The sequence below is a fragment of the Lutjanus erythropterus genome, chromosome 3 (assembly GCF_056507025.1).
Source record: "Lutjanus erythropterus isolate fLutEry1 chromosome 3, fLutEry1.hap2, whole genome shotgun sequence".
Classification (NCBI taxonomy): Eukaryota; Metazoa; Chordata; class Actinopteri; order Lutjaniformes; family Lutjanidae; genus Lutjanus; species Lutjanus erythropterus.
The window spans coordinates 27,151,899-27,175,013 of record NC_139319.1 but is presented as its reverse complement, the minus strand read 5'-3'; the positions used below and the strand labels follow the sequence as shown (position 1 = coordinate 27,175,013).

At 37.9% G+C, this 23,115-nt stretch overlaps 3 protein-coding genes across 6 annotated transcripts; 2 read left to right on the top strand and 1 right to left on the bottom strand.

Moving 5' to 3' along the window:
• The first annotated feature begins 647 nt into the window (after positions 1-647).
• LOC146330155 (N-acetylmuramoyl-L-alanine amidase-like) lies at positions 648-6,182 on the top strand. Of its 2 annotated transcripts, XM_084715647.1 has the most exons (5): positions 648-929; positions 2,813-3,673; positions 3,913-4,123; positions 5,013-5,355; positions 6,119-6,182. In XM_084715647.1, exons 1-4 carry the CDS (start codon positions 857-859, stop codon positions 5,326-5,328), a joined length of 1,461 nt encoding a protein of 486 aa, XP_084571773.1. In that variant the 5' UTR covers positions 648-856; the 3' UTR covers positions 5,329-5,355; positions 6,119-6,182. The 2 variants fall into 2 exon arrangements, with proteins under 2 accessions (XP_084571773.1, XP_084571771.1); XM_084715645.1 differs by having other exon boundaries at positions 649-929; positions 5,013-6,182.
• Positions 6,183-9,995: 3,813 nt separating this feature from the next.
• Positions 9,996-13,067, bottom strand: LOC146330154 (lysozyme g-like). Its single transcript, XM_084715641.1, has 6 exons — positions 12,708-13,067; positions 11,588-11,626; positions 11,418-11,495; positions 11,078-11,292; positions 10,374-10,524; positions 9,996-10,291 (listed from the first exon to the last, which is right to left on the bottom strand). The coding sequence occupies exons 1-6, from the start codon at positions 12,958-12,960 to the stop codon at positions 10,155-10,157; spliced, it is 873 nt and encodes a 290-aa protein (XP_084571767.1). The 5' UTR covers positions 12,961-13,067; the 3' UTR covers positions 9,996-10,154.
• Positions 13,068-16,405: 3,338 nt separating this feature from the next.
• Positions 16,406-20,614, top strand: LOC146330153 (lysozyme g-like). 3 transcript variants are annotated; one of them, XM_084715643.1, is made up of 5 exons: positions 16,406-16,543; positions 17,024-17,101; positions 17,214-17,410; positions 20,095-20,254; positions 20,345-20,614. In XM_084715643.1, the coding sequence occupies exons 1-5, from the start codon at positions 16,540-16,542 to the stop codon at positions 20,479-20,481; spliced, it is 576 nt and encodes a 191-aa protein (XP_084571769.1). In that variant the 5' UTR covers positions 16,406-16,539; the 3' UTR covers positions 20,482-20,614. The 3 variants fall into 3 exon arrangements, with proteins under 3 accessions (XP_084571769.1, XP_084571770.1, XP_084571768.1); XM_084715644.1 differs by lacking the exons at positions 20,095-20,254; positions 20,345-20,614 and adding exons at positions 17,509-17,659; positions 17,750-18,735; XM_084715642.1 differs by lacking the exons at positions 16,406-16,543; positions 17,024-17,101; positions 17,214-17,410 and adding exons at positions 19,130-19,278; positions 19,772-20,004.
• Positions 20,615-23,115: the final 2,501 nt, after the last annotated feature.

Sequence of the window (23,115 nt, the reverse complement as noted above, 5' to 3'; positions counted from 1 at the left end):
TTGGTAGGTTAATATAATCTTAATAACACACATTCACATTATTTTTTTTATTGTTCAATAAAATCTTAAACTTTACTAATTTTTATAATACTATAACAAACCAATAACAAATTCAGTGACAAGAGGATATTTTACTAAGTTTGGAATAAGCTGTTATGACTGCATGTCTGTGATGATAAAGCAGTTTAACAGCAGCTTCACGGTTTCACAACACCTTAAACAACAAAATCAGGACAATTGTTGTTTTTTTTATTTCCCTGAATTAAAACTTCCTGTAGTTGACTGTTTCATCAGTGACTAAATTGTGTCCCAACACTGGTGAGTACACAACTCATGCAAACATCATATGAGATGGTAAACATTAACCACGAATCTGCTTGATTTGTAATGTCAGTTGTGTTTATTTAATGACATTTTGTATACAAAAGAAGCTGTACAAGGCTGTATAATGTTAATAGATGGGGAAAGAGTGACGCAACCCAATTAGAAAAGCACTCGTGTAATTTGTGCAGTCAATCTTTTGCAGGGGCCCAGACTTTGTTTTGCTCATGACACACTTTAACTTACTGTAGGCCAAATCAATATTTGAAGCCCTCAGCGTACAAAGAGTACTCTTACCTATTGGGACACAACATTGCAGTCATGCACAAATACTCCTACACAACTCCTCTCAGAAGTCACAGGGACCACAACTGTGCTATTCAGTTTACTTTTTTGGAAAGCATGTTGAAGGCTATTGTAGGGATTCCTTCATATCTCGTGGTTTAGGTCGTCTTTTCTTCATTTATATTGGAGAAATCCTAACTCCATTTTTTTCTGTCTGGCATAAATATTGGCAAGAAGCAGGAGATTCAACATGACTTATTTTGGACTGTTGTTTTTTGTTGTGGTTGCATCCTTCTTCTCTATTGTTTATAGCAAACCAGCAGGTAAGTTCAGTTTTTCAAAATATGTAAACATTTGAGTTATCTTGAGTTAAATTCTTCATTAGGCGACATAGTTTCTTTGCTGATAAGGAATATTTTCTTTCTAGTCAACCTGTCATGTTGTGGTTCACTAATACTGTGAAATCTGTAAACTTTTATTTAAGGAACAGACTTTAAGAGTGCTTACCTCCTATGTTATTATTAAAACGTTGAACTTTCTGAATTTAAATTTAAAAAAACTACAAAAAAGTACAGATGGATAGACAGATATTATCAAATGCTAACATTGATCCTCATACATTAATATCATATGATATTAAAAAGACAAAACTATACAAGAAGGAGTATATAGTGTAGTGTTTGGGTTCGGAGAAAAGGGAGGGTTAAGTCTTTTTGACGCTGTCTTCCACAGAAAAATTATATCATCTGCAGTGAGCAAATGCCCCAAAACAACATTTGATCACATTCAAGTGACAAAGCTCTTTAGCAGCTGTAGGAATTAAAACAGCAAGTCAGAAGCAGCAAAGTCTGCATGGGGAAGAGGTCAGCGTGGGCAGATGGATCAACAAAACATCGGACTTTAACACGGAGACCACTGTTTGTTTCCTGTCACCTAATGACAGTCAACATTGGTTTCTTTTAACTGTGACCATGATCCCTCCATCACCTTTACCACATTGTAACCATGACAATGGAGGTAACCCTAACCCTGATCCTGTAACCTTAATGACCCAGACCATGTCTGAGCTATGTTGTCCCAACCGAAACCAGAAATTATTCTTAAATCAAATCATAATCTTTCCCTTGATCTAACCAAGCTGGTTTATTGTTTAAATCGAACCTGAACCTCAGAGGTCAGATCATTAAACACCTATATGAGTTGTTTTGGTGGGAGTGGATAAGCGACAAGCAGTATTCTGTTGTATCATTTGGAGGCCTCTTTGCTGAAGGAAGCATAGCTTGACTTTTATTGGGGGTGAGCAGGGAAGGATGGATGATTCTTTTACATTTGCCAAATTCTACCAGCTTAATTGTGTTTTCTAGTGGACATTGGGAGGGGGGTCTTGTATTTTTTTAAAATAAATTTAAGGAAAAATTTAAAAACACTGAGGAGGGGCTTGCTTTTTTAAGCCCCTGGCTCCATAACAATACTTTTCATACTGTCCCTAACTTAGCTGTAGGCTGTTAATTGCCAGTAAGCGGTCAGTATCATTAACTTGCCACACACATTTGTGAGGGTTTTAAAACTCTGTCTTACCCTGATTTATTTTCTTCTACCTTCTTTCTACAAGCAGAGTTTTGTTAAATTGTCTTTTGTAATGCATTCAGATGGTTCTCAACACATTTTCCATTTAAAAATTCCATATTTTTCCAGACTTCTCTATAGATTTTTCAGAGCACATTCGACCAAAGAGCTAGATGTTTATTATGCAAATAAATGATTTTAAAAACCAAACATTCCCTCAGCCAGCCCTCAGAGAACTTACATCTACCGATTGTGACCATTTAGTCCACTCTCCTAAGCAGAAGGTCAGATAATGTTAAAATGTCAAACATCTCTGTCCAAAGAGGAAGGAGAGTAGATGGTGTTGTCTGTATTTGTATTATTGTCCTTGGACATATTGAATAAATAATCTTATACTATTGTTCTCTCCATATTCTTTTTTTTATAAAAAAGAACTAAAAATGAGGGAAATCATCATCAACGCCTGAGTAGTCTTATTTTTTCACAGTATGCATAGAAATGACAATAAACGCAGTCAGTATTGTTTCCTTACACAGGAAAGTCTGTTTACTTTCCTGTCACTTTTCATTCACTGGCTGCCATTATTGCACTACAGTGTTCTTCCTTCACTTCTTTTGTTCCTCATTTGTGTTATTTTCAGGTGTCCACCTGCGTAATATGGACAGTTTCATCCGAGCTGTGCAGCAGGTTGAAGACTCTAACTCAGGTCTGTCCCCTCTGGCTCTGGTCAGGGCCCTGCGGAGGACTGCCGGCCATGACGATGCAATGACCATCCATTTCTTGGGTTCATCATACAACCTCAGTGATGCTGAGGTCCTAGAGACAGCCATTCTCAATGCCTCATCCTTCAGTTTTTTTGACAAGGCCATTCATCACATTGTGACAGATAACGGAGAGGAACGAGGGGTGGTCCTCGCTCCAGATGGCACCACGGTGGCTCTTGCACCATTGCTGCTAGGAATTGAATTGGGACTGAAGGCTAAGACGGAGGGCACGCCAGCTGTTGGGCTCTTCCCTCTCACCTTAGGCAGAACGCTGGGCCTATCCTTCCTCAGCCTCCAGGACATCCCATCATCTTTTCGCCTAGGGCCTAATGGTTGCTGGGACAACGTGGACCATCCAAAGGTGTACAAGTTGTCTCGGCCTGCCACTCTGGCCACTGATGCTGTCATTAACGGGGGCATGGATGGAGCTATACTGGGCATGGACCTCAGCAATCTTCCTGCACATGAACAGCCACAGGCCCTCAGCGAGATTCTGAAAGGATATTATAGTTTTACTCTACATGAGGGGCAGGGTCTTGATGCTGTGACCCACCATATTAGCCCAAGGCGAAGGGAAATCTCTAGATCCATTCTGGAGCCACTCGATCTCCACAGCCAGGTGATGGAGACACTAGCGTTAGTCTGGAAGTTGGAGAGGACAGAATGGATTGCTCTGGACACTGGAGTGGGGAAGACAGTGAAGGAGGGATTGCAGACATTTGTGCACAAGTACTGGGGTAAGCCATGAAATGATTACAAAAAGTGTTTGGGGGGGCTTTTTTTGCCTTTAAAGACAGGGAAGGGCTGAAATTGAAGCTGGCTGCTGGAAAGCACTGATAGCCTCAGAACATGAGGAGCACACTATACCAAGTGAACTGCAGGAGTTTTGACCATAATACAATATTGAAGGTTGAGAGTATAAAAACATCATACATCTCACAATCCTAACCCTCATCCTCTCTCCTCCTCTCCTCAGACTGCCCTCAAATCATCCCTCGTTGCCAGTGGGGGGCAAAACCTCTCAAGGGTACACCTATGCCACTGTTCCTGCCCCTCAAGTTTCTTTATGTTCACCACACCTATGAGCCGTCCTCGCCCTGTTTATCCTTCCCAAACTGTTCTCGCGACATGAGATCCATGCAGCGTTTCCACCAGGAAGATCGGGGTTGGAACGATTTAGGATACAGGTAATTAAGATTTAAATGATTTGTTTGACATCTTGGGAAATATACTTATTCGCTCTTAAGGAAAAGGAGAACATTGATACCACCTTAATGTCTATGCATTAAGTATGGAGACATGAGGCAATTAGTAAATGTAAAACAGTTTTGCAGTTTTACAGGAAGTTACATGTTGTATGCTTGGCAGATGGACAATTTTTACACCGCGTTACTTTCAGGGGGTGACTTACCACCAGGTAGAAGTTGACAACTGTTGTCATGCCTCAAGCTACGAAGGGCCCATAAAAGGGCTCACAGACTTATGCTTAAGAAATTTCTTTTTAAAACTTTTCTCTAATTAATTATATTTTTCTAAAAATCCACACATTAAAATGACATCAAGCAGTTGGTAGGGCAGTGACACAGTCTGGAGTTTTTATCTTGACAGGTAACAACAGAAGGATTGGATGTGTGATGAGCTGTGATCGATCCTGTGTAAAGCAATAAACTTTTGCTGTCTTGTTCACATGGCGTGCACGTGGCATACATTTGCCATTTGATGTTGATCTGCTGCCGTACCACCAGACTGAAAAGCAACTTCTTTCATCAGGCTGCGAGACTCCTCAATTCATTCTCCATACTCCCCCATGAATAAAAAAGTATTTTTACGACTTAATATTAAGTAAAGTAAGCATATTTCCCAAAATGTTGAACTATTTCTTTAAGTAGAAATGATTAATATCCTGTCATTGTTAGTGGGAGTATTTGTAAGAAGGCTGCTCACAGTTTAAATTAGTTTGGCATTAATTCTGATGCTGTTTGTGTCTTAACATCACCTTCAATTTTTGTGTAAAAGTTTAAGTTTAATTCAGATCATTTACTTTAATCATGTTCTTCACTATTTTTGTGCTCTCAGCTTTGTTGTTGGCTCTGACGGTTACATCTACGAGGGCAGAGGTTGGGGTCATCTCGGCACACACACCAGGGGCCACAATAACATAGGGTATGGTGTGGCAATCATTGGTAACTACACCGCCACCCTGCCGTCTCGCCATGCCATGGAGTTATTGCGCCATCGTTTTGTCCGATGTGCAGTAGACAGAGGAGGACTGGCTGCCAATTTCACCATCCACGGCCACAGACAGGTGGTGAACTACACCTCCTGCCCTGGAGACGCCTTCTTTTCAGAAATAAGAACCTGGGAACACTTCAGGGAAAGACAGGATTCTTAAACATCTTAAATGGATCTTCAGAGCATGGTATCTGTCACTGCTGGCTGTTTATTTCTCTTAAAATAAACAAAAGAACATAGAAATTTAGTTAAACATCCAAAGTCTAGATTAGGTTAACATTTCCATATAGATAGTTTAGTTCAAATCCACCGCTTCCATTGCAGGGTTCATTTAAATCCATGCTGCTTTGAGTAATGTCTGTCTGTGTGGTCACCACCTGTGTGGACACCAGTGGGTTTTATGTTGAGACTCATTCAAGTTTTGGTCTCCCGAAAGGACCTGATAACTAAAATGAGTTTAGATCCAGTAAACATCAACGGTGCAAAGGTCCTCAGGTTCATGTACAGTGAACCATCTTTATTTACCAACCGCTTAATATCTGGAGTATATTCACCTTTGTCAGCAGATTCACACAATATGAAATCTGAATCATGGAAATCACTGAACTTTTAAAAATCATGGAATTCAGTATGAGATAGGGTAAACAAAGCATGAGTAAATGTATTTGTGATTATTTTATTTCATTTTAAGTTATGCTGGTGGTTGTTTAAATTGTAATAATTGCAAACTGGGGTTGTGTATCTTTTACAAGCCTTTCAATTTATCAGTTCATACTGTCTGATCATGTCAGTGACTAATGTATGTATATTGTCTGGCATGTATAAATCTAAATCCTAATGGAGTTTCCATATAGAAGTAAGATGAACTGTTTTTTAAATTAAAACATTTAAAAAATACAAGGGAAGTTATATTTTACATTTATTGTACTTTTCCACTTTTTATTTTACAGGAACCAGACTCTCTGAAAATAGAAGAATAAACTGGCCAACTGTAATAAATGTGATAGTTTCCAATGCCTGTTTTGTTTATTTCCGCTGACGGGAGTCATTGCACATGGTACAGTCATATACATAGACCTTCTTCTGCATTTAACAAATGTTTTGCAACATTGGCATTGGTTCAAACTGTGCAAAGTAGATCGCTTTACCACAACATTAATTTTTATAAAGCAAACTATGAGCCTTAGAATGATTGCCATTCTACACGTTTTATGTTTTTGTTAAAGAACAACATTCACAAAAGTTAAAATAGGCTCAAATCAGTGACTTTTCTTTTTTTTTCATTAGTTCTTCTATCAGGTAAAATGTTTCACACATATTTTACAACTGATTATTGACTCAGTTTAGCCAACTTACATAAAAAAAAAGTCTTATATTCTAATCATACCCTGATTTATTTTTGTGTATACAATACTATTATTACCTGCTAAAGGCAAAGGGCATCTCCTGGATATGGTTGTAACTCAAAGATATCTATTATACTAAGATCACAGTTATAACAACCCATCAGACCATCAACAGACCCTGGAGTTTTCCCTTTATTTTGCACCTTAACCTGACCCACTTTTCCTCACACGCTGACACTAAATGACTTGATCTGTGCTGTGATACTCAGCAGACTGTTTACTTTGTAGAGTTCAGTGCACCACGGGGAGATGCAGCAGATGAAGAACAGGAATAAACTTAGTCAGTCATACCTTCACAGTGAGACTGCTGAGCCAAGAAACCTGGATGTCTGCTGGGACATAAAGTCACATCAACACTGATTTAATGAGACAGCGTTTAATGTGGAACATGGATGCCAGACAGTGTTCAAAGGACGATCATTTAACACAATTATTTGATTACATATTATAGCATAATGCAAAGCAGAAAGTTGAAAAATCTTCACATCTACAGCTTTGAAGTACTTTTACAGTTTGTTAAAGGGACAGTTCACCCCAAAGTCAAAAATACATGTTTTTCCTCTTACCTGTAGTGCTGATTACCCATCTAGACTGTTTTGGTGTGAGTTGCAGAGGTTTGCAGATATCTGGCCTAGAGATGTCTGCCTGCTCTTAAATGTAATGGAACTAAATGGCACTTGGCTTGTTGTTATCAAAACACCAAAAGATACATTTGAAAAACTCAACAATGTCTCTTTCCATAAATCATGACCCACTTACTCAAGATAATCCACAGACTTCGTTGTGAGCAGTTAGATGTAGGGACTATTTTCTTTCTTCTGTCTGCCAACTGTATCACCACACATAAGGAAGCATGCATTTAAATGTAAACTTTAATGGTGTCCTCCTCGGCTGCGCTGTAGATTTTTTTGTCCTTTTGAGCTCCATGAATTGAGGGCCAAGTAGTTCCATTATATTTAAGAGATGGAAGGATCTCTATGGCCAGATCTGTGTCATAGAAATTATGTTAATATACAACAGATTTGCTACAGCAAGTATCTGTAAAGATGTCACTGACAATGTACCTAATTTGTTTTCCACCAAAATAGGCAATCTTACAAGACACTATCCACTTGTAGTGACAGCATTATTCAAAAATCAAATGCAGTTCTTTCACAAAATGACTACTGTGACCCTAACCAAATTGCTTTGATTGCCCAAACCTACCCAAAATGACAGGACGTCCTTAACTTAAATAAAGTGCGTTTGTTGCAGGAGTCTGGACATGAACCCTTGACTGCAATGTTTTAAGTCCTGCACTCTGTGCACCTACCAACCATCTTACGCAGCTTCTTGCAAATTCAGTTATATAAATGCATTTTTCAAAGAAACATTGTCTGTGAACATAATCTACCAGGAATTACATTTGCCACAAAGTAATTCTGAAAACAATTTAGTAATGTACAACCATAATTTCTAAGAGACGGGGTTGGCAACAAAAGTTGGCAACTCACACCAGAACAATTTAGACGGATAAATAGCACTAGAGGTATGAGGAAAATATGTATTTCTAGTTTTGGGGTGAACGGTCCCTTTAAGTCAATGAAGAGTTAAGAGTTTTGGAGTCACTCCCTATGTCAGCTGTGCATGGTGAGTAGTTGCAGTTAGTTATAATGTCACTGCGCCATCTGCAGGTTCCAGGTGGTAGTGTTTCACCACCATCCTGCTCTGGTAGCAGAGCCCCTTAACAGCTACTACTGAGGACACTGAGGATCTTATAAGACCATCATGTCTGTAGTGTAAATAGTCATCTTCGTAAAGTCTGCTGATATGTGTGGTCTGCTGTGTACACCTACAGTAATGGGATTTTGGTAACATGTAGGGACCAAATAACAAAACTCTAGCAGGTTAAATGTTTAAGCTTCACTGTACAGAAGGATGTACAATATATACAGAGTTTGACACTTGATAGATGTCTTTACATTCATGGCAAAGTGGAAAGTTCTGCACCAAGCATGATTTGTGACATCACAAATTGTTTGAAAGTAAATCCTGTAAATCCTATATTTAACTTGCAAAAGTGTGATGTCCAACTTTGAAGTCTTCAGCACACAGACACTGATAACGGACCTTAAAGTGAGTTGAACTGCTCGACATCTGGTGTTAAAAAACCTGGTGTCAAACTTGTAATCGTAGATTCTTTTCTAGATTCTGGACTTTTAATGAAGGAATATTTTCTGGATTGTTCTCCTCTTAACAGTTACTGTTTATTTACTTTTTACCCATTGTTTTAATTTATTTACATAATCTATTGATTTTGAGTTTTATCTTGCAAGCTGGTGTTTCCTCACTTACAATAGTGTTTCCTTCGTTCAGTTCCTGTTCCTGTTTTTAGTGAGCACTCTTCCTATTTTATTTCTTTATTTAATTCCAAAGTTATTGCTTTGGGAGTGTGTGGGTGGATGGAGGTAGAGGGGAAGGGTATTCTGCATGTTTGTGTGTGTGATAATGGACTTTTTTTTGTGAAAAGAACATATCAGATGCACATTATTATTCAAAGTAGAGCAATTTAAATACAACTGCAAATGTTAAAATATATCTGGAGGTGATCTTTAAGGAACAGTTGAAACAAAGGCTTATGTTCAAAGTGATTTTGGTTCAGGCAAGCTTCCAGATTTCATATTACATAACTTTTTATTCATAGGGGAGCAGCAACAACTGAAATGTGATGTATTGGGAGGGCTTACAGTTTACAAGAAATGGATGTTTTTCTTTAACTGCTGTTTCCATTCTATGTGACTAATTAGCCCTGCACATCTGTGATAGTGTGATGGGGAAGTCTCAGAGTTGAACTCACAGCTGAACTTTTACTTTCCTCATGCAGCATACAAAAAAACAACAACAGCCCTGACCTCATCAGTGAGATGTCGAGCCACAGGCTTGTGTCACCGTTTGTACTTTTCAATTCTGCATCGTGTGCACATCACTGCAGATACAAAGGGTGACAATGATTGTCTCATATCATATTTTTAATCAATATTTATTACCTCTTAATTAAATAATAACTGTAATCAAGATCCATTAGTTGTTCTGGAGCTTTCAATCATATCACACACTCTTAACTGTATGACAAAACTTTATTTATCACATGCTACAATGTACAAACACAGTTCCAAATAAGTTGGAGCATTGTGTAAAAAAAAATCATCAATAAAAAGAGAATGCGATGATTTGCAAACCATTTTTGACTTCTATTCAATTGAATACAGTACAAAGACAAGACATCAACTGGAGTGGAAAGACACATTGTGCACGAGTTACAACAGCTTGGCTTCATGTTAATAAGGCTCAGGTAAGACTAACCTGTCTACTGTCCAGACCAGTCCAACTGTGCTGATTTCTCTTATCAAGCATTCATTACATTTAGTATAAACATACAGTTTTAAATGTCAGGAGTTACAGTTGTTCAAAAAGTACATCAGTCATAATTTAAAATAAGAATCGCCTTGTTTTTGCATTATATATTTTTTTAATATTGCACTTAGGCAGATATTGTTTCATATACATATGGTTTTCAGGAGGTTGGGGACAGCTTTGGGTTTTAAAAGCCTCCATTCCTTTTGTACCAATGAGCTCTAGCAACAACATCGTTGGAGTAGTCTCCACCTGATGTGCGGGTGTCCACCTCGGCATAAGAGTGGATATTTTTGTCCCCGGCATTGTAGGCTGCTATCCCCCCTGCAGAGACAAACATAAGTGAGAACAAAGCAAAACAAAGACTGAAGCTGTCATGAAAGTGTACTAATTCAGTAAAACAAACCTTTCAGCTGCTGCTCTTTGCTCCAGTCAGGAAATGCTCTCTTTATGCATATAATGAAACGCAACAGGATGTCAACGGCTTGGCAGAGGTGCTCCTCACTGTCCCATGTGCCTTTTGGGATGTGTCCACCTCCATTTGGATTTACATCAATCTATGGAAATATTAGTTAATAAGGTTCAGATGAACACTGCTGCTACTATATTGTAATGTAGGCTGGGTTGCATCAACAATGATTCAACATTTTAACCTGGATTAAATCACAGTTTAACTTTAATATATGTTGCACCAAACTGTTAAACTATCTTAAAATTAAGAAAGATTAGTTGAGTTTAGTTTTTATTCTAATCCTATGGTTCAAATTTAATTATGAACTTAGTATTTAGAAATAACTTTAAACTTACCCTTGAGGAGGTTTTACTTTTAAACTAGCTGCCTTTTTGAAATGAACTGAGCAAACTATTTCTTGATGACAAGAAGTAAACACTATATTGTTTGCTATCAAACTAGCAAACAATAGAGCAGCGAGAGGTTTTCCCCTCTGCTTAGGTCCCGGCAGCTCTCAAATGTTTTATTTACTTATTTATTTTAAATTTGGGTAAGCAAGTATCTCCATACTGATTAAAGACTTTAATTTCGGCTTACATAAATAAACTTTGTTGGTGCAATCGGCTACATAGGAGCTAATTAAACAGGTTTATTATTACCTGCATCAGCCCAAAGGTATTAAATGCTTTTCTCTTTTCGTCATAACACCCCTTGCCCTCCGTCAGTGTCTTTCCAGCCCTGCATGATCTGGAGATCATGGCAGCGATGAGAGCTGGATCTAATCCTTTCCGACGAGCCGTGTTGTTGATGATGGATCTGTAGTTGTTCATTTCTATGAGATCAATCTCAGCCATGGCGTATGAGGCCTCCACACCTTTAGAAAGAGAGAATAGGAACATGGCCTTAGTGCCGCTATCAGTTTGTCAGTCTATTGAGTTACAGTGTAGATAAACATATATATATATATATGTAAATATATAAGGCTGGATCAGTGTTTACCTGAGAATCTCAGTCTGTCCTGCTGAGCTGTTTCCAGTGAAGCACCAGTAGTTTCCACCTTCATGATGTCTCCATAATCTACAAATGTTCAGTTTATTTCAGTCTTTTTCATCAACACTCACATTAACATGAGGACCTGAAGATATTTTACATCATCCACAACCACTTACTAGACACAGATGTCAGTGATGCTTCACGTGTGTCCTTGTCTGGAAATATACAAAGACATAATGTTGAATAGCACTGAAATATTTAATTAAAAGACTTGCTGGTACCTTTGTATTGTTATGAGCATTATTTGAAGCAGAAGTGAATGCAGGCAGGTAAAAGATTAAATATAAAATTAAAGCAAAACTAACTGGTCAGATGCCAAAGTTAAGACAAGAAATTGCTGAAAACGGAGTCATGATTTAGTTCACAGATGCAGATGTAGCCATAACTGGTGGTGTTTTTAAGACTTGTGGTCAAATGTTTCATAAATCTGAAATATTGTTGAATATAAGAAACAAATAAAATACGTTTGTGATGTTCTGATGTTAAAGACTTTGTTTTCAAATGAAGCAGAAAAGTGGGTCACAGCAATCCAGGGCTGCTAGGTCTGCAGTTTTCCCACGGAACTGGGATACTTTTAAAGTGTTATGGCAGATGGGTAAATCTATTTTTCATGCATATAACATGAAGAAAATCTATGAATCCTTATTTTAAAGTCAATGTTTTAATTGTAACAATTCATTTTTAAAAGTAATTTGTTTTATCTTAAATATGTAAATTAATAATTTATATAATTAAGATATAAATAAATCAACAACAACAACAACAACAACAACAACAATAATAATAATAATAATAATAAATAATAATAAATAAATAAATAAATAAATAAATAAATAATAAGATAACTGGACTTTAAAAATGAGTGTAGATGGTGTGGCAGGAGCATATTTTGAGTTCTCGTATTGGTCAGGTTTTGGGGCCAGTTTTATTGGCTCTTAGGCTGTTTGGGGGCAGATTGTGTCTTGGCATATGACTGATTTTGTCAAGAGTCGATCTATCACGGTTTTATCAGTCAGTATGAGCATGTTGTCCAATATGCACTGACATGAAAATGCAGATTATATATTTGATACTTTGAGCTCTATTTGAGATTTTAATTGTCGCCACTTCTAAAATAACAATAATTTTGAAAATACTTTTGATAGATCGTGACCTTTCATATCAATCTCGCAGCATCTCACTTTGTCTGCACACAAACGCACCAAACAAACAGCTGTGGCAGGATGTGAAACTCACCCAGGCTCTCTCTTTGCGCGTTGCAGCCCATCTCCTCCAACGTCTCCAGAGCCACCCGCTTGGCTCCGTCCTCTGTGTAGGTTTGGACCAGGGCGTGTACGATCTGTACGGGAGTTTTGTCCTGCACAGCACTGCGTCTGACCTTCGGTTGATCCTTGCGATCCAAGATCGTGGCGCAGAATTCATCTATCTGATTTCTATCCAAGTCATTCAACATGTCCATCAGAGCGCGTTGAACGGTCTTGGGAGGCATCTTTGCATCTCACTGAAGAAGTGAAACGACTCTGCTGCTGCGCGCTCAACTCACTGTTGTAGAGCGGATGGACTGGGAGTAGCTTAACTTGAGATACGCCCGGGCCGGGGACCAAACTGAGGACTGAGGGGTGCAGCTGATTCAAAGTGAAACTGAAATAGAAGTTTTCCTTGCTACCAACCACATCCTGTGGCATTTTCTGAAAATTACGGTAAAATCTCACATTTAATGTAATACTAAGGGGGGTTCCAAACTTTTCCATGCCAAGACCCCCCAAAGAGCGTTATGGACGGTTTTGGCCTGATAATGGCTCTAGATTTAAAGTTAAGGGGTTACAGTGGAACATAAATGTCATCAAATGTAGAATTGTTTTTTTGTTTTTTTTTTTACTCAAATGTCATGCACAGGGATTTACTTATAATATCTGACTAACTAAAGGAAGCAATTTCATAATCCCTTGATTTATAAAGTATGCATAGAAATTATTAAACTGTGAATAGCAGACCCTTGCTAACAGCCCATTGCTATGGACACAGTTCTGATTATAGACTAATTAATAATTATGCGCATATGCATATGTGTTCCTTGTGTTCTGTTCTGCTGTTATGTAACCTCCTAAACCTCCTGTACTGAGTTGTTTCACTGCTAGTCTTGTTGTTTATTTAATTCTGTGCAGGACTGCATAAAAAGTACCTTCCTGTTAACTGCTTGTTGGAAATGTTGCATTATAAAGCACTGAAGAAAGACCAGTTAATGGAGGACTAATGGGAGTTTCCATCACTGACTTGATAAGTGAGTGACTTGTAGGACTCAGTGTTACAGTTTCAATATTATCCATCACAGGAAAAAAACGTGTGCAAGTGATGCTGTCAGTGCCTGTTGTCCTCAGTGAGGAACTTTGGATTGTGAATCAGCAGAAACATCAGGACATGAAAATGAAAGTTCCTTCTTCAGTCTGGAGTTGAAAAAGTGAAATGTCATTCATACTGACAGTGGATAGCAACACAATTGCTCAAAATTAAAGGACCAGTGTGTAGAATTTGATAGCATCCAGAATCCAGGATCTTGCAGATTGCAAACATTTTTGTTGCATCCTTTCTTTCCAAGCATGTAGGAAAACTGACAGCGGTCACGAAACTCAGGCAAAACAAAAGGCAAAAGGCTGTATCTAGAGCCAGTGATTGGTCTGTCTGTTATCTGACCTTCTGTTGAAACATAGTGGTTTAACATGACGGCCTCTGTGAAAGATGACCCTCTCTCTCTGTAGATACAGTATAAACTGCTCATTCTAAGACAACAAGAACACAATTATTCTTATTCTCACCTGATTATACACTAATGATGAATATTAAATTCCATTTCTGCCACATTCTACTAATAAATCACAGTAAATCTTACACACTGGACCTTTAAATGCACAATATGTAAATTATGCCGATACACACATTAAAATAATATCAAAAGACATAGTTTGATGATGTCATGAAATAGTGTGGGATCGTGGGAATTATTATCTTGACTTTTTAAACAAACTAACAAACAAACTGATGAAAATCTTTTTTTATGACTCAGACAGAAATCATGTTCATGGACAAGGTAATGTTTAAGTTTTATTCATGTTATGTTTAGTCACATGCACAGACTTCCTTCCTCACTCTTTGACATACCAGATGTATCCAGATGTATCCCATATTTTCCTGGATGTTCTAGCAACTAGCTAGCAATGGAGAGCAAGAAATGTACTGTTATCCTGAATAAATGACAGATTTCTCTGAGTGTTAATGTTGTTGGGATAATGTAACTATACCACTCAACAAAATATAGAACATAGGTTTAGAATTAGTAGTAGTTAGTATGTATTTGCATTTTATAGCTTTAAGCTCAGAGTAAAAGACTAAATATGACTTCAGCAGATTTCACTACCCGACCTGCAAAGAATCAGGGAGCTCATTAACTTCTAGTAAGGATTAAAAATGAAAAAATGTAGACTTATGAAAATAGGTGTTTCCAAATCTCAACATTTTTCAAATAAAATGAACTTAGTGGAATTGAAGACATGCAACATGTTTTTTTAAAGATGCATTTCGTACTTTGCCTGGTTTATAGCCTAAAGATATGAAGACAAACATGAAAGTGAAAGATTAAGGTAATTAAGTTAACTAAGATAAGATAAGTTAACTTAAGATAAGTTCAAAGCTTGTAAAATGTAAGTCATACCGAAAGTGAATAACACTAACACTTGTTCTGAATATAGTTCATGATAAAAGGCCGATTGCCTCTGCAGATTTCAGTACCTGGTCTGCAAAATATTCATTATTAATATTCATTAACTTGTATGGAGCAGTCTGCTGGGGGAGCAGCATCTCGACGGCTGACAGGAAGACCCTCGACAAACTGATCAGGAAGGCCAGCTCTGTCCTGGGATGCCCCCTCAACCCAGTGGAGGATGGCTAAGCTATCATCCATGATTATAGCTGACAATGACTCCCATCCTGTGCAGGACACCATCACAGCACTGAAGAGCTCCTTCAGCAACAGACTGCTTCACCCAAAGAGTGTAGAGGAACGTTATCGCAAGTCCTTCCTTCCTGCAGCTGTCAGACTGTATAACCAAGAGACAAGAAGACAACCACAACATAACTCACCACGTACTTACCAAAACTGACAATTAGTCTGCAGTACAATGTACACCAATTGTGCAATATTAGTAATTATTCAGGACTAGTGTCACTTCATATTTTGCAATATTTCACACAGGTGAATGTTGATTTTTATGTGCTATATTTAATATTTCAATCAGGTGATTTTTTTACATATCAAAGTACAGTAATCAGGTGTGTTATCATCATCATTCTTTGTTTAATATTGTGTCTGTGTATATTATATGTATCGTTCCTATTTTTTCCTTGTTTATATTGTTCCCATTTTCATATTTACTTTTGTTTAAATTGTTCATATTTTTAATATTTCCTCTTGCTTATATTTTTATATTTTATTTTTATTGATGCTTCTTTACATTTTTTCTATCTACTTTACTGCTGTAACACTGAAAATTTCCCCATTATAGGACTAATAGAGGAATAGCTTATCCCATCCACATGGTTTAATGCATATATTGTAAGTCACCTCGGATAAAAGCCTAAACTAAACTAAACTATATACATTTTTGGTGGCAGTCTAAAGTGCCTTTCTAAGGGAATTGGGCAGGGGCTCTGGGATGGGAGGGTGTCCTCATGGAATTTGCACAAATCCTGCACATTGCTGTCCAAAGGTTTCCTGGTTTACAGCTTGCTATATTAAACTGCTGACTGATGATGATCTATGGTCCTGTGACATGTTACAAACAAGGAGGACTCCTTCCTGTAAATCAGCTGATTGTCTCCTCTGGTAAATCTGCTGAATAGTCCCCTCTGCAGGTGGCAAATAGAATAACAGACGAGATCATAGTGAAAGCAAAAGTGAAAATGCTGGTATAAATGAAGCCCTGCTGCAGGGTTACACCAAAGAGTGGACAGAGGAACCCTGTTGCAGATCTCACGTTCCAGTTTCAAGAGCAGAACACAAAAGGAAGCAGGAAAGATGGGTGAGTGCTTGTGTTATTTTGATGTTGGTCTGAATTTAAGCTGTAGACTTGCTTGTGTTATGAATAGACAACAGGACTTCCAAACACTGGAATACTTATCCAGAGAGGACAAAAGTGTGCTTATTCCTTTATATATTAAGTCGTCTAAATTCTCCAAGATCTTTATATTTTCAAAGGAAATATTAGGACACACTGTATGTTTTTTAAACCTTATTCATTTTAGGATTCAGGCCTGAAGCGCATGAAGCTTTCTGTATTTGTTTGTTTGTGCCAAACAGCCATGACTCTTTAACTATCGTTCAGTCATCATAAAACTAAGTAGGAATCTTCAGGCTGTGTTTTGGAGTATGTCTACTGAAGCATTTTGAGCATAGTGTCATATTGATTGATGGAAGTAGAAGTGATCTTTAAAATACTTTTTGTGTGTTGCTGTGTGTGTGCTGATGAAAAATAATAATAATAAAAAAAAAACATTTGCAGGTTATGGAAACATCATGAGGGTTGAAGCTACTGGTGCTTCATGGCAAACGTCTCAGCAGGACAGGCTGGGATGCTCAGGTAAACACTGCAGATCTGCGTCCACAGTGTTTCTAGATATATGATACAGGAAATAGATGTTAGGTAGATGTAGAGTCCATAATCCTGTTCTCTGTTTGATTTCTCTCTAAAGGTGTGGAGGCATCAAACACCATGGCAGCTACCGATGCAGGCAGAATGGAAAAGTACAGGTCTAAAATCAACACAGTGGGACAGAAATATGGAATAGATCCAGCTCTCATTGCTGCCATCATCTCCAGAGAGTCAAGGGCTGGAAATGTACTAGACAATGGCTGGGGTGATGGTGGGAATGCCTGGGGACTGATGCAGGTTGTAACAGATACTACTGTTGTACTACTGTACTTATATCCACTATTAAAGCTTCACATTTCAGTACAGTAACAACAGTGTTCATCCCATTTCCCTAGGTTGATGTAAATCCACATGGGGGTGGACACACTGCACGGGGTGCATGGGACAGTGAGGAACACCTCTGCCAAGCCACCGAAATCTTGGTTTATTTTATCAAACGGATTGGCAACAAATTTCCTAGCTGGAACACAGAGCAGAGGTTGAAAGGTTTGTTTTACTGAACCAGTAGACTCACACATGCATCAGCGCTCTTCACACTTTGTTCCACTTTGTTGTCATCTGTATTTGTCTCTGCAGGAGGGATCGCAGCCTACAACATGGGAGATGGAAACGTCCATTCCTATGAAGGTGTGGATGCCAACACAACAGGCGGAGACTACTCCAACGATGTTGTTGCCAGAGCGAAGTGGTACAAAAACAATAAAGGCTATTAACAGCTGAAGCCTCCTACAAATCATAAAGGAAGCACTCTGATGATGATGATGATGATGATTATGTGTATCCTATGTCAAAAGTTAAGCTAAATAAACATAATAAACACAAAGCAAGTGATATCTCTGTGTTTTTGGTATATGCAGTATGCAGTACTATCTGTGTAACAGGGTTTTGGTAGGATTCACCAAGTTAAAGACCTCTTATGACATTTTTAATGCCACACAATTTACCTGCATTATTGTCATAACAGCAAAAAATAGATGGCCTAGAAATAAGTAGTATTACATCACATTTTTTCAGTGATTTCCAGCAGTGCTTAGCAATAATTCATAATTAAAAAAAAAAATAAATAAATAAAAATGTGGGAAAACACAAAGTTTCAAGGAAACTTACTGCAATAGATTTGTGAAATCTGAACTCAAGTAAACTGGTTTAAAGCCTGTCACAATAAGCTGTGATGATTCTGTGCCCGTTACAGTCAGTCAGGGCTGTTTCTTGTTAATCACTTGCTTTTCTGCACTGGCGACCATCCAGGTCTGCAGACCACACCTCTGCAGCTGACACCATGTGGGACAAATTACAATATAACTGTACTGTAAACTTAAGTGAAATCACTACTTTTTTTTAAAATCTTTATTTTTCTTTACTCTATAATAATCTAATGGGTGCAAATGTTGTGATAATGTGACATGATGCAGTAATTTGTGTTTTATGCACTTGGGTTGAAATGAAAGATTTAATTTTGTTATAGAAAAACAATTCAGTAAACATTGTGATGCAGAGGGCTGATATCTGGTTCTGTGATTACAGGGAAGAAAAGAGACAAAATAAAGTTCTTTAAAACCATTCATGCATGCCTGGAAAATTCTTTAACTCATCCAAGTGTGTAACATAAACTAAAGTGAAGTCATGTTTCTGCTACTTGAGACTCAGCGTCTTTGCAGGAATAGTTTTTGAAATTTTATTATTCTTGGTATTTTTTGTCTCCACATGGTTAAATGCATTTAATGTAAGTCGTTATTTAGTGTCTGCTAAATAAATGTATATAAAAAAAAAGTAATTATTTCCAAAGCTCAGATGTGTTCACTACATTGCCTGATTTAAAACCTGTCACAATAAGCTGTGATGATTTTATGCCTTTTATAGTCAGTCAGAGCTATTTCTTGTAAATCACATGCTTTTCTGCACTGGCAACCATCCAGACCACCCCTCTGCAGCTGATAACTGTTGCAGGCAAGATGAGGAAATCCTAGTGAAACCAAAAGTAAACATAATGGTATAAATACAACCATCCTGCATGCTTAGAACACAGAGAAGGAGAAGGTCGCTGTGTTGCAGCTCTTACATTCCAGTTTCAAAGGGATCATCAGAAGAGGAAACAGCAAAGATGAGTGAGTGCTTCTATTATTTTACTGTTGGAACTTAGAAATGCTGGAATACTTATTTGCAGGGAACCATAGTGTATCTTATCACTTTACCTTTACATTAAATGTTTATATTTTCAAAGATAATATTATAACATCTTTGAAACACATTGTATATGTATTTTATATATAAGTCCTCATGCTTTGTGCTAATCTTGATGTACAAGTGTGTTGATAAAAATAATCTGATAAATAAATGCCAACACACTATTCAATGCACCAAAAAAACCAAACCAAAACTCAAACTAAACTATCTGTTGCAGAAATCTGCCATCTTCTAGTTACTGCTGTAGCGCCTGTTGTAGCTACCAGACATGCCTTTTATACACACTCATGTTACTGTGGCTCTTGTTTGTAAAGATGTGTAGGGTCCCTTCCCTTCATGTCCTCGTGCTTCGTGATAATGTTGATGAACAGGTGTGTTGATGAAAAATTATAATAAAAAAAAACACATTTGCAGGTTATGGAAACATCATGAGGGTTGAAACCACTGGATCCTCTGAGGCATCAAACAAATTGGCAGCTGATGATGCAGGCAGAATGGAAAAGTACAGGTCTAAAATCAACACAGTGGGACGGAAATATGGAATAGATCCAGCTCTCATTGCTGCCATCATCTCCAGAGAGTCCAGTGCTGGAGCAACACTAGACAATGGCTGGGGTGATAATAGGAAGGCCTGGGGACTGATGCAGGTTGTAACAAATACTACTGTTTTACTTATATCCACTATTAAAGCTTCACATTTCAGTACAGTAACAACAGTGTTCATCCCATTTCTGCAGGTTGATGTTGTTCCGGTAGAAAAAGGCGGGGGTGGACACACTCCAGAGGGTGCATGGGACAGTGAGAAACACCTCTGCCAAGCCACCGAAATCTTGATTTATTTTATCAAACGGATTGGCAACAAATTTCCTAGCTGGAACACAGAGCAGAGGTTGAGAGGTTTGTTTTACTGAACCAGCAGACTCACACATGCATCAGCGCTCTTCACACTTTGTTCCACTTTGTTCTCATCTGCATTTGTCTCTGCAGGAGGGCTCGCAGCCTACAACAAGGGAGATGGAAACGTCCATTCCTATGCTGGTGTGGATGCCAAAACAACAGGCGGAAACTACTCCAACGATGTTGTTATCAGAGCGAAGTGGTACAAAAACAATAAAGGCTATTAACAGCTGAAGCCTCCTACAAATCATAAAGGAAGCACTCTGATGATGATGATGATGATGATGATGATGATGATGATGATGATGATGTGTATCCTATGTCAAAAGTTAAGCTAAATAAACATAATGCAAAGCAAAACCACGAGTGATATCTTTGTGTTTTAGGTATATGCAGTATGCAGTACTCTCTGTGTAACAGGGTTTCAGCAGAGTTCATTGAGTTCAGTTTAAAACAGGGTTCCTACACATTTTTCATTTCAAAATTCTTTACTTTACCTCACTCAAATTTCCACCCTTCTCAATAGACTTTTGCTACCTATACTCATTCTATTTTCTCTTAACATATTGAATTCCACCATATTTTTATTATGTTGTATAAATAAAAAACAAAAGCGAGTTGGAAAAAGCCGACATAATTTAATTTTCAACACATATGTGCAGCCTTCTTTATTCACTGTGTCCATGAAGGGACAGGGGATCTGAGGACGTGTTCCCTGGAAAACATTTAGTGAATTATTGTTAAATAAGTGTCTTGTCTGTTTTATTTTAAACCACGCCCATTCTTGACTGAACAGAACTTTTGCAATTAAGAATCATTAAAACTGATCTGTGGCATTTGACATTATGCAGAATGGTTTGCATATTTGATCAATGGCAACAAAAGTAAAAGTGTTCAAGGACATTTTAAACTGTAAAATTACTGTGTGACTGAGGCAGAGGCCACATTTTCCATATATGACACAACCCTGTTACTTCGACAACATTGCTTGTTGGCTGCTGGCTCCAAACATCTCCAAACATGAGCAAAAACACTTTGTGTTTTTTTAGATATTCTGAATTTTAAAATGGAAAACAGAATGAGGGCAATAACCTAAAAACACAAATATTTTTTGCATACTCCTTTTTCTACTTTACTTATCCAGACCTGGAAATAACTCAAATAAAAATCCATACTTTCCCATACTGTGTAGGAACTCTGTTTAGACTTTTTTTTAATACCCTGTGGTGTCTAAAGAGTGTGAAGAAACAAAGATATGTACATGTTTAAGATAATTGTACTGCACATAAATTATTACAAGGGATTGTCAAGAAGTTGGTACCTCTCGGTTTTGAGAGGTCCTCTTCCTGTTTAGAAGGAAGTGAGGCCCTCTATACATTTTGAGAAAGTGAGGTCTTCCCTTATGTCATAACTTATGTGGGGTGTCCTCTTAGAGAATCCTATATGTGTGGGGTTATTTTTGTGGAACAATGGACAACCAAATCTATATAAGTCAAGTTACATGACCTGTGGGCAGTGAGATTCATATTGGCTTTGAATCCTCTCACAGGCAAACCATGGTGCCTGATGGATGCTGAACTTCTTTGTAATAAACTTGTTATTATATAATCAAGTCGGTGTCAGCGGACATTTCTTTATCGTCTTCACATCATTGCTACCCAATAAACAACAACCCCTGAGAATAACTTAAAGCCTGTTTCATGGTCATACCCCCCAGAATGTATGGTCTAGCAAAACATTCTCATCCCAACTCATCACATACTGATGATTTGTCACCACCCCTCGGTGTCTGATACTGAAACACAAGATACCTTTTAGCAGCTGGACCTGATGCAGCCACAAAGCCTTTCTAACATATGCCTCATGCTGTGAACCACTTATTTAGGTTTAGGAACAAAATTATTTGGTTAGGTTTAGGATAAGACCATGTTAGGGGTTACCATAACTACGTTACTTTACATAATATGTCACGTGACATCACTTAAGCTACTCGCCACACAAAAGTCACATGTCCAAAGTCCCACATGTAACATTAAAATGTATGTTGCAACTTTGGTTTCACACGTGACACAAACCCTGGTCATTTGTTTGCATGAGTCATGAATGGTTTACACTGAGGTCACTTGAAATGTGTGGTGCACTGCTTTCTGCTAAGAATGGTGCAAATCATCGGTATCTGACAAGTTGGGAGCGAGACAAAGCTGGGCTTAGAAGAAATTATTATTTATCACTTTTTTTTCAATATTTACCAGCAGTACATAACAATAACTCATAAATGACACAACATGGAAAAACATGGATGGATTAACCAACTGAAAATTGTTCCTTTATTTTTGAGCTTCCTGGCTACTGTGGCTAGCAGATGTGGCAGTATTTATTACATGTCTTAACAACACTGCCTGAAAACCCACAAAAGAGATTATACAGTCACCTGCTGATACCTTGTGTGATAATTTGCTGTAAAGGAGAAAAGAGTATTTCACTTACGTTTTATATACTTCACTGCACTGCTGTTGACTTAGCGTTTGGATTAAGCAGGGCAAATGACACATAGTTTAATACAAATAATGGACCACATTAATTCTACAGTTTGTTTCATCTGAAGGTGAAATCATGTACATGTAGCGTCACCAGTCTGGGTCAAAGCTGCATTTCTACAGTGGTAGATCTGAGTCCAATGGAGGAAAAGTAAAAGTTCAGCTATTCTTTTACTTGACCGCAAATCTACAGAGAATATAAGAAAATTAGGTGGGAGAATTTCTCTTATAGACTGGATTTAGTGGCTGTTATAGTTGCTATTGCAAATCATTTACTTTACTTTAATTTACTTCAGCACTTCAGACACAAAACCACCCTGTGCC

Excerpts from the sequence above, each read along its gene's own strand:
- LOC146330155 (XM_084715647.1), top strand. The coding sequence starts at position 857 with ATGACTTATTTTGGACTGTTGTTTTTTGTTGTGGTTGCATCCTTCTTC. Across the intron at positions 930-2,812 it reads TGTTTATAGCAAACCAGCAG|GTGTCCACCTGCGTAATATG; the intron begins GTAAGTTCAGTT and ends TGTTATTTTCAG. Across the intron at positions 3,674-3,912 it reads ATTTGTGCACAAGTACTGGG|ACTGCCCTCAAATCATCCCT; the intron begins GTAAGCCATGAA and ends TCCTCTCCTCAG.
- LOC146330154 (XM_084715641.1), bottom strand. The coding sequence starts at position 12,960 with ATGCCTCCCAAGACCGTTCAACGCGCTCTGATGGACATGTTGAATGAC. Across the intron at positions 11,496-11,587 it reads ATCACTGACATCTGTGTCTA|ATTATGGAGACATCATGAAG; the intron begins GTAAGTGGTTGT and ends GAACATTTGTAG. Across the intron at positions 10,525-11,077 it reads ATACCTTTGGGCTGATGCAG|ATTGATGTAAATCCAAATGG; the intron begins GTAATAATAAAC and ends ATATTTCCATAG.
- LOC146330153 (XM_084715642.1), top strand. The coding sequence starts at position 19,185 with ATGCTTAGAACACAGAGAAGGAGAAGGTCGCTGTGTTGCAGCTCTTAC. Across the intron at positions 20,005-20,094 it reads AGGCCTGGGGACTGATGCAG|GTTGATGTTGTTCCGGTAGA; the intron begins GTTGTAACAAAT and ends CCATTTCTGCAG. Across the intron at positions 20,255-20,344 it reads CACAGAGCAGAGGTTGAGAG|GAGGGCTCGCAGCCTACAAC; the intron begins GTTTGTTTTACT and ends TTGTCTCTGCAG.